The following is an 11614-nucleotide window of genomic DNA, read 5'->3' as shown; positions in this document are numbered from 1 at the left end:
AGTCACAATTCTCAGGGAGCAAGGAAGCCAGGAATTAGAAGACGAGGAATTCACGAAACGAGAGTCTTTAATAATCCAAATGGGGAATATAGACATGGAAGACATTCAAGGACCGACAAAAACTAACTGAATGGACTGGGGCTTTTAAACACAGGGTAATCAGGGAGGAAGACGAGACACAACTGGAATCAAATTAACACTCAACGTGAGGGAGAAACTGGGTCACATGAAACACATGGGGAGCAAAACATACACAAAAGTGCATAATGCTGACACACACACACACACACACACACACACACACACACGTATATATATATATATATATATATATATATATATATATATATATATATATACAGTATATATATATAAATGATTGCATTGCATCACTTTGTATTAGGTGGGCTTAACTACTATGTACTTACATTAAAATTAATAATTTGATAAGATGCACTTTTTGTATACATGCATGTTTTTACATTGTACTTATATTTAAAAAAAATATCTGCATATAATTACATCTGTAATTAATTTCTGTTCATTTATAATTACACTGTTGACACATCTTAAACCTACCCATAACATCAAACCTGTCTATAACCTTACCCGTATCCCACCTCAGTAGCACCAGAAGTGTTTTGCAATGCAATATGAACACAATAAATACATAGTACTTATTATTATTTTTATGTAAGTATATAGTAGTTAATGCCACCTAATATAAAGTGGAATAATCAGAATAATCATAGCAATAACATTTATGCCACCATTATACAAGTTGGCATAGTTCATAAAGCATAACAAAAAATATATCAAAGCATTTAACATAAATAGCTAATTTTCTTGGAGTGTACAACACCTCAATGGAGCAATATATTATCAAGAAGTAGCGTTTTCTAGAAAATGTTTATGTATTACATTGATGTCATTCTGTAGGGTTGTAGATTTCATTAAATTTATTATGTAAACTTTATTTAACAAAATTAATTTCTTGTTTTTATAAATATTTTTTGTTAAAACTATTTGAAAATGTCAGGAGTAAAACCTACTTCTGTTGTTAAGGATTTAGCTATTCATTTCGAACAACTCCAAATAGAGACAATATTGAATAAATCCAACATGATTGAAATGAGCTGTTTTCAATTTACATGCATTTCCTGTTCACGCTCCTGAGCACGAGACACGCATGCGCTGGAGATCCTGCTGACAACCTGGAGGCAAGGCTGATTGCTGCTCTTTTTCAGTTAACTTCACAAAGATAAGGGCTATTATTTTAATCTGCCAGTACGTTCAGCGCTAATTTACAGTAATCACTGGTACGCCTATGTATCTTTTTAAATGTCCCTGGAACCTAATCATTCCTCATAGTTACACATCATGTTAGGAGTTATTGATGAGATTGAACGGCCATTCTGCACGATCGTGATTGTACGGAAGCCCTGAACTTAGTTCTTGGTTATTTTGTCTTTGTTTCAGAAAAAAATAACAAGTGATTGCTGTAAATGTTAGTTATTTTCGTCTACTGAATTATTGATATTCCACATTTCTATTAACATTATTATTTAAGAAGAACAATGAAAAGATGAATGAACAAGTATGCAAGACACAAAGGAACGATGGCCAGCCCTGTTTCAGACTTCTCAAGTGACCTAAAGGAACATAATGTATCTGAAAACCCCCTCTCAAAACATGTGAGAATTGTTTTCCTCTCGTTCCATATTTCAGGTGAATACAGTATTTCAAAGAATAGTCACTGTGCAGCTGGAAGCTAAATCTGGACCTTCCTCACTGGACCTTCACACTCCCAAGCTGCTGGAGGAGGAACACTTGGAGAAAGACTGAAAACTGAGATGAAACTACTGAAGGTACAGCTTATAATAAAGCATGCAAGTCATTTGGCTACTTGTTGTTTTATGTAAGGGTGAGAGGAATTGCTTATTCTTGTATTTTTCTTCATGATCAGCAGGTAGTAATTCCCCTTCTACTGTAAATTAAATATTAAACATGAAATATTAAACAACTGCTTGATGTGTCCTCCTTGGTTTGACGTATGCACTGAATCTCCATTATCCCAGGCATCTGTATACCTTTGAGGTACAGTGGTGGCCAAAATTACTAGAACACTAGTATAATGCAGCTAAAAATGGTTTTAAGTCAGTTATTTCTATCTTTTTTCAAAGCTACAGTACTGTTCAAAGTTTTAGGCACTTGTGTAAAAATGCTGTAAAATGAGGATGCTGCAAAAATTGTCATAAATAGATTTTCTTTATCAATTAACTTGAACTAAATGAAATCAACATTTGTTGTGAGCATCCTTTGTGATTAAAGCAGCTTTTGCCCTCGGTGCACTTGAGCAGAGTTTCTCAGGAGCTTTGCAGGAGGTTTCTTGAAGCGTCTTGGAGACACAGTTCTTCTGGATTGAGTCTGTCTCAGTTTGTTCTGTTTCTTCATTCCAGACAGACTGGATGATGATCAGATCAGATCTCTGTGTGGAGCACACAAATCTCACTGGATTATTACAATTAATGGCAAAATTAATGTTTGGAAATATAAACTGATATTTCCTACTGACACACTACAGCAAAATATAGAAATAACTGACTTAAAACCCTTTTTAGCTGCTGAAAATACTGGTGTTCTAATCATTTTGGCCACTTTTCTTGGAGCTGGACGCTTCAAAGCTGTCAAACAGAGTTCAGTCACTCAGGTCTAAACTGCTGTCTTAAAATAAAATGGTTTTATCTGTTCTGTGGTTCTATGTTGCCAAACATATACCTCATATACAACATTTGAACATTTTGTGCCTAGAAAGAGAAAAATGACCCAAAAAAGTAACTGCATTGTGCATTTTAAACAACTGGTACCTAAAAAGAAACACAAAAAGAGACTTTGTTTTGCGGATTTGAATTCATATTAAGTAATTGTGGATAACAGTCTGAGAATGCTAATAGATGCTATTGTAACTGTTGTTGGCAATAAAACAGAAGCTTGTATTTCATCTTTAACGACTGTGTCTGTTATTCATATGTGAAATCATATTCAAATCATTTTAATCCATTTATTAAAAATAATACTTTTTTGTGTTAAATCAAAACTTTTTTTTAAGTAGTATGCATTAGTATAGTGCTCCAATGAAAACAATATTTTTGTTTAAATTAAACTTAATATTTTTGTGTGGGCTATTTGCATCTACTTAATTTAAATGGCTAATTTTTAAGAAATTAATTTGATTAATTCTAACTCAATTCTCAATAGTAGTTTAATTTAATGAATAATATTGCTTGTAATCTGTTGCCACAATTTTATTGAGCAGATGTAGTGTATTATTTTTTACAGTGTTGATTCCATCAATTTACAACAGCAAGATAAATACTACTAGTTATTGGTGTAGCTGTGGTTCTATTATTAGTGGAAGACCACCAGAGACAGTTATGTCAAGCGTCTTCTTCAAGGTTATTATGATCCACCCAAATGACAGGTACCCCTGAGCCTCCAACCAGTGGTGCTACTCTCCCAATGCCAACCTGACAGACAGCAATTACCGATATTGTATTTCTGTTCCACTGGGGAAAGCTGGAGAGGAAAAAAAAACACAGCTGTACATTTTCCCATCAGAACAAGAGCTCTGGGGCACCTAACATTAAAGGGGTCATCGGATGCTAAATTCACTTTACAAGTTGTTTGAACATAAATGTGTTTTGGAAGTGTGTGTAGACATCCATCCTAATGATAAAAATCCACCCAGTGTTTTTTTTTTTTTTAATCCCTATTTTAAAATCCCCTTTCTCAAATTAGGCTGTTCTGAGATTCCTGTCAGAATGAATATTATCAATTTGTGGTGAAGGTTGATGCATCAGAAGTCAAATCTGTTTATAAATCACCAAGGACTATGGTTTCAGCTAAAAATATTCTTTACTGTTCTACTGAAGAAGAAAAGTCATGTACATCTTCAGTGGCCTGAGGGTGAGTAATTTAACAGCAATTTTTTTTCAATTTTGGGGGAAATATCCTTTTAAGGGGATCCACTGTCACCATGGCAACCACACCATGAATGGATCAATGCCAGATTCTGTGTGTCCTATATCAGCGCAAAACCTTCCTGCTATGTTTAACACTGTAAATCTGGCATAATGAAATAAAACTATGTAACATGTTATGTTATATAACCTTGAAAACAACATTGGATGATTGTGTGTGTGTGTGTGTGTGTGTGTTTATACTTTATTTGTTTTTCTGCATGTGACATTTAGAAATTGGTGAAGTTTATCATTCATCAGCCTAAGGCATCCGCTTGCAGCATACAATAGCAGCCTGAAAGAATAAAACAAGAAGACGTCTTGGCTGGCTATCTGATGCAGGTTCAAAGTGTAATGAAATGCTTTATTATTTGTTTTGTAGGTCAGAAATATGCATATCAGAAGTTGGCATCAGCATGATTAAATCTCAAACGCCTACACAAGCATACACACACCGACATGAACACCCATCGCTCATTACAATGCAACTGTATAATGTGGACTCAATTCTAGCTTTTTTCCCCACATATTGTTATAAAAAAGCCTAACTGTTATTAATTGACTTAGGATGGTAAACTTAATTCAGTTGCAGGAATTAAAGAAAACTAACCAGGCAACAGCTAAAAAAACAAGAGGCTAGAACAGGGAGAAAATATAAAAATAAAATGAAATTCTATTCAATTAAAACCTATAAATTTGGTTAATAAGCAGGAAAACAAGACAAAGTCACACTGTCACTGCAGACAAGTTCCTTGTTAACTGTCAGAGCAAAGATTCAACCTGCCACAGGACAAAAACAAGAGGGGAATAAAAAGGGTGATGACCAACTAAAACAGCTGTGAGTCCTAATGAGATAAAGTAAAAAGAGGGGCAGGGTAACAATAGACAACAAACAAAAACACCATGTGTCAGCCCCAGGCCCGGCGTCAAGCCTGGCAGAAGAAAACGTAAAAACATAATTAAATAAGTACAATGTGACAAAATGTTATGTGTAATTTCAATAAAAAATGTAAAAACAAAATGTTACTAATTTTAAATTGAATTGAATTGAAGCTTCAAGTTCATTGCCCACATGGTAAATAAGATTCTACAGCTGCTTGATGCTCCAAACAAACTGATTAAATCAAATTAATTACATCTGCTTCAGAATGACCTCCCAAACGAAAGCGGACCTTCAACAAAGGCCTTCAAGAATAACAAGAAATAAGTTAACTGAAGCTCTTTCAGCGTTTGATCCACAGTATGACAGCACTTTCTTGGATGCGCAACTCGTACAAGATATGATGAACTTAACTAATTCAGAAGCGATTCATTCAAAATTTGTTGTGGCCGACAATTCCTGCGTAAAGTACTGGCTAGATCGATTTCTAGTGGCGAGAAATGAACACAAATAAATACTCCAGGAGCATCATTCCACTCTTGAAGCTATGCCTAGTGTACTCGCTGCAATGAAATGCGCGCTGACATTTGGAGCTTCTACAGCTACATGCAAAAACTCATTTTATACTCTGAAAAATGTGTTCACGGACAATCGAAGGAGCATGCTACATCTGCGAAAGGCCCAATTAGTGCAACTGGCATTTGAGAGAGACTTGACAAGAAAATTTCGGGATGAATGAAAGATACTCTACTGAGAAGGTTCAACGCGAGTAAGCACCGCAGACTCTGTTCTAGCAGGTTGGTGTTATTTTATTTATTATAGAATGCGTAATTTTTTTATAACGTCATCTTATTTTAATCGTGACTTTTAAAATAAATGTTTGCGTAAAGTTTGAACCAGTTCTGATGTGCATCGGGCCAGTACAAAATCATAATAGGCCTACTTTTTTCTTCTTTGCGAATATGATGAGTAGTAATACTAATCACTTTGTTTTATAGGCAAAATTAAATTACATCGATACCAAAGACCCACTGACATTCACGCTATGTGCCCCCCCGGGCAGAAGGGATAGCCCCCCTATTAAAATGTTCTGGCGCCGGGGCCCTGTGATCCAGTCAAACAAAGGACACAACATCAACACTAAGCTGATCAAACTGGCGCCCTAACAATTAGCCCCGGTTCATTGACAAAAGATAACCAAAAGGAATTTCTGCAGAAATAACTTTCAGTATGTCTATTATTCATTCTTTCATGCATGCATGTATGAATGTATTTATTTATTACTATTTACATTTGCACTTTGGTTTCATAATGTTAAAGCTTTGTGACTGTCAAATCAGAGTATGGTTGTAAATATCAGGGTAAAGTTATGAGGAATTATTGTATTTGTATTATATTGTATTTGTTCATCACTCCCACACTTTAAGGAATGAAAAGTGGTACAGAACATTTAAAAAAAACCCATGGAAACAAAGTTTTACTGAGATGCACCTGGAACAGTCAGAAAGAGAGAGAGCAGTGTGAGAGCTTGGTGTGTTTAAAAACATGGGACAGACCATTTTAAAGTGAAAATCAAATGTGTATTTACCATATTCATTTAATACAATAAAAACAAGAAACCTCAGGCTGTTAAAAGCGTAGCGTCCATGACGCCATACACCAAAGCAGTCTGAATGAGTCCCAGTGTGAGTGTGTTGATAGTCTCAAATGCAAGGGTCCAACCAAAGCCACTAGAAGGCAAGCCTACAACCTTTAGCCAAAAAAGTGTAACGGCTAATGCTAATAGAAAGGAGACCAGAGGCTATTGTTTATTGAATGGATGTCAATGGAGTTGAGGCTTCACTACGCTGAATAAACAGCTTTTTAGAGGAAACAGATCAACATTTAATGAACCGACAGCCTATCTGCTAATCTTCAACATGTTTTACACTAAACAATACTTATGGATTGAACTATTTTTAGACTTCAACATGAAAACAAATGCCATTTTATAAGAGAAGCCACTGACTTTTTGCGACAGGTGGGATTCAGCTTATGGCATTTTTCATTCATTCCTATGGTGTCCGTAATTAGCGATTGAGTGTCGCACAACACAGTGACGTCAAGCATGTAATGTAATTGGTTATTAAGGCACACGTGATCCAAGTTGACCGTTACGCTTTCTCCAACAGTATTACAGACCCCCCTCATCTCCCAATATTAAGGCAATCTCTCAGTGTATATACAATCCAATAATGTCCATTTCCATTTTCCTGTCATGTGATCAGTGATCGCTCTCATGACAGGCAGGCCCAGTCTAATTTAAAGGCATTAAAATAGGAAAGAGGAATAAAATGGCTAAGACATCATGCAAATCCATAAACTCAACTATATGTAACACCATCATAATACATATTGACTGGATTAAAGCATGTGTGTGACAGTGTCACACGACAATGCAGCAATTCTCTCTGTTCCTCTGTTTACTTCTCAGACTGGTGAATGTTTTTAACAGAACAGTCCCTTAAACTTTGTTTTATATATATGTAAGAGATCTAAGCTTTTCCTGGAGGTGGTAAAAAGCCAAATGAACATTGCCATCTGTGTAGGAGGGGAAAAAAGGACATCAAAGGAGAAGCTTCATCAGATAACAGAACCGGATAACATTTTATCAACACTGCATTTGTGACAGCACCTACAGCATGATCTCACATGTGGGCCGGTCTATAGAAGCATAAAGGACCACACTGAAACAGGTGCATCACATTCACATGTGAACTGTTGAAATATCCCTCTCTTCTCAAACCAGCCAGAGAAAGAGTCAGAAAGAAGGACTTAAAAGAAGAGGTACCGTATTTTAAATACAGATATTAATTTGATGATATCTGTGTTTGATTAATTTGAAAATGTGCTTTTATTTGTCATAGTTTTGACATAGCTGACTGAATGTTAGAATTGTCAAGTGACGTTTATTTCTATAGCACTTCAAAGCAGCTTCACAGGAATAAACAGGAAAATAACTTTAGAAATTAATCAGTTATGAAAATAATTAATTTGAACTATAAGCAGCCCTACAGAGGAAAAATGGTCATTATTCAGCTCAGTTCAGTTCAAGTTTTGTTCTCATCCTTTAGTGTCAGTGCAGTTATATTAATAATGTTTTTTTTTTTAATTGTTTAATGCTTAAATACTGTTGGATATAAATTGTGCCTGAGCATGGCTTTCTTAAGAGAAAACAAACATTTAATTTTCCATTTATTATTATTTTAATGAGTTGGAGTGGTGTTTATCTAAACATTTCCCCCCAGTAAATGCAGTCAGACTTTTACATGTGCAGAAATACACTTGCAGTACTGTGTAGTTTTGCAGTGGGTACAGCAAGCGGCTGAAACAAGGACACGAACGCCTTTCCTTTCTTCGTAAATATCACTGTGGTATCATTATCTTATCTGCTATCTATACACAAGCAGCCTTGATACAGAATCATTTACATAACTTCCCTCTTGCGCTGCTAGGCAAAACTTTTTTCCCTTTTGAAAAGAGTTCTTATTACGGTAATATTCTAATAGTGCAAACTACAGCAACTGTAATGTCTTCTGACACTTTGTACATAATGCACATCAGTTGCCACTAAATTAAAATGTATTACACTTTATATGAAATTCAATTAGCTGAACTTATAATTTCGGTAACACTTTACAATAAGGTTCATTAGTTAACATTAGTTTACAACATTAGTAAACATGAACTAAGAATGACCAATACTTATACAGCATTTATTCATCTTAATGTTAATTTCAGCATTTACCAGTGCATTATTAAAATCACAAGTTGTGTTTGTTAACATTAGTTAATGCACTGTTAACGAACATGAATAAACAATGAACAACTGTATTTTCATTAACTTTAACAAAGATTAATAAATAGTGTAATAAATGTATTGTTCATGATAATTAATACATTATCTCGTGTTAATAAATGACACATTATAAAGTGTTATCATAATTTAATAATTACTTGTTTTCTTTAAAATATGGTTAAAATGGGTACTAAATTGAATTTCTATTGACATCATATGAAATTGAATTGCATTGTATTAGCCAACAACATCAAAATAAGTGTACTTAAAAGCATGACAAAAGATGATTAAAACAAAGTAGAATTTAAAATTTGACATTGTTACAAAGTACACACGGTCATGAAAGTGATAGTGGCCTTTTATTTAATTAATATTACATTATTTGCAAGTATAGTTTTTATTTCAAGTACACTTGTTTTCACAGGGGATGGGATTTTGTTTTTATATGCAAATGTGATTTTTTCTTCTCTTAAAAACATTGGAAGTACTGTGCGGTTGTTTTCATTTTAGATGTTCAGATCTGAATTCTTTCCATTGCTCTTTTCTTTCAAGGTCAGTCATACAGTTATGAATGATTCCACGGATAACTACTTTTATGAAGATGATGTGGAACCTTGTAACCTGACATTGGTGACCGAACAGCAAGTGACCATCCCAACATTCATCTACTCTCTGATTTGCGCGCTCGGCCTGCTGGGCAATGTTTTGGTCCTCTTGACATACGCCTTCTACAAGAAAGCAAAAACCATGACCGATATCAACCTGGTTAACGTGGCACTGGCGGATCTGTTCTTCGTCATCGCCCTTCCACTGATCATCTACAATGAACAGCACGACTGGAGCATGGGCACATGGGCTTGTAAGTTTCTGAGAGCAGCCTACAGCATCAACGTGTACAGCAGCACGCTCCTGCTGGCCTGTATCAGCGGCGACCGCTACATCGCCATCGTGCAAGCCAGATCGGTTCGAATTCGACTGCAAGCTCAGGTGTACAGGCGTCTCATCTGCTCACTCATATGGCTGCTCGCTTTTATCTTGTCTCTGCCTACGCTTATATTTTACAAGGAGGAAAACAAGGAATGCATCCTTGACTTTGAGGTGCAAAACCTGGCCAGAATCATGAAAATCCTGATTCCGAGCATGCAGATGGTGCTCGGGTTCTTGGTGCCGTTGATGGTCATGATATTCTGCTACTCGTGCACCATGGTGACTCTACTCAAAGCACAAAACTTCCAGAAGCACAAGGCGATCCGTGTGGTCCTGGCCGTGGTCTTAGTGTTCGTCCTTTGCCATCTGCCTTACAACGTGGCGCTTCTCGTCCACACCAGTAAACGGTTCAGTGAGAGAGTCTGCAAGGAAGAACAGACGACTCTGATGACTTTGTCCATCAGCAGGAGTGTGGCCTACCTTCACTGTTGCTTGAATCCCATTCTGTACGCCTTCATCGGGGTTAAATTCAGGAGCCACTTTTGTCAGATCTTCCAAGACTTGCGGTGCCTGGGGAAACGGTACATTTTGGGATGCTCCTCTCAGCAGACCTCTGAGCAGTACATATCAACAAACAAAACCGTTGTTGGACAGAACCATGAGAACCCATCATCATTTACAATGTGACAGAACTTTTGAGTGTTTGTTCTTAAGGAAGCAGTGATCTGTGGCTTGTTTGTTTGGTGCTTGGTTTGTGTTTTAGTTTCACGGATAACTGAAATGAAACTGTAACTTTTGGTAAACTTTTTGGCTTCAGAATAAGGTTCCATTAATGCATTACCTGACACTGACTAACAACGAGCAATAGATTTATTACAGCATTTATGAATTACATGTCATCTCAGGTCCATTAAATAATATTCAAATATTTTGTCATGCATTAGTTGGCCAAATGTTGAAAAAGAAAAGTATTTTCATTGTTAGTTCACGTTATGTAGTTAACTCATGTTAATAAATGAACTTTATTGTAGTGTTACCACTTGATTTGAAAGTACTGATGGTGGAAAATATAGTAAATATCCTATTCAAAAGCTTTTGTGTGTGTATAAACTGTTAACTATAATAAACTGTTTCAATAAACTTGAAATTTTCAAAACTCATTTTCAAAAATGTATTTTTCTGACTATTACCTCATATGTCAGGCTTTACAGTGTCAACATAAAACCTTTAAATATTAAGAAATCTTTAAATATCATTGCCTGAGTTGAGTGAACAATAACACTCCACTGTGTAACTGTAACACTGCTCAATGAGATCTGCTGGAAAGGGTTATGAAGCGATAAAACGTGTTGTATTATGTAGCATTGTATTACTATATGACTTCTGGAGTGTTAGACAGGGACTTTTGGCCTTGTGGTTGGAAAGGAGGCCCTCTATCTAACTATATCTTTGCAAAGACAGTGACACGCTTCTTCCTCTGAATATAAATGTACATAAGTTACTGAAAGTAGTGAGATTGTCATCTAAATCAAACGAAATGGGTCACAGAGCAATACACTTCCAGATAATGGTTAAACAGAAAAGCAGAAATGAAACCCTTTATAAATAAAATGCAATGACTTGACCTGGAGTAATACCATCTCCACAATAGGAGGAAAACCCTACTGGTGAAAGAGGCTTTTCAACCATTTCAGCAAAACATAGGTCGTCTCTCCAGGAGTTTTATTTATTTAAATGATGCTTATCTTAGGTCCTCATACATCTGTGAACAACACATTGAGTTTGCATACAGATGTTATATGGCATCATCAAATGCCCAAATTTACATTACAAATTCACCAACTAGTTTAATGAATGTTTCTAGGTCTTTTTTTATTTTATTTATTATTATGCTTTCTAAATATATTTTAAAATGTAATTTGATGCAAAGCTGAATTTTCACCACATGAT

The 11614-nt window shown here is 35.7% G+C and overlaps 1 protein-coding gene across 1 annotated transcript; it reads left to right on the top strand.

Moving 5' to 3' along the window:
- Positions 1-7629: 7629 nt before the first annotated feature.
- On the top strand, positions 7630-10823 carry LOC306850316 (C-C chemokine receptor type 6-like). The gene is made up of 2 exons (XM_079385884.1): positions 7630-7725; positions 9290-10823. Exon 2 carries the CDS (start codon positions 9305-9307, stop codon positions 10349-10351), a length of 1047 nt encoding a protein of 348 aa, XP_079242010.1. The 5' UTR covers positions 7630-7725; positions 9290-9304; the 3' UTR covers positions 10352-10823.
- The last annotated feature ends 791 nt before the right edge of the window (positions 10824-11614 follow it).

This window comes from Barbus barbus (assembly GCF_936440315.1).
Source record: "Barbus barbus genome assembly, chromosome: 30".
In the NCBI taxonomy this organism is placed as follows: domain Eukaryota; kingdom Metazoa; phylum Chordata; class Actinopteri; order Cypriniformes; family Cyprinidae; genus Barbus; species Barbus barbus.
This window is presented reverse-complemented; position numbering and strand designations above follow the sequence as displayed.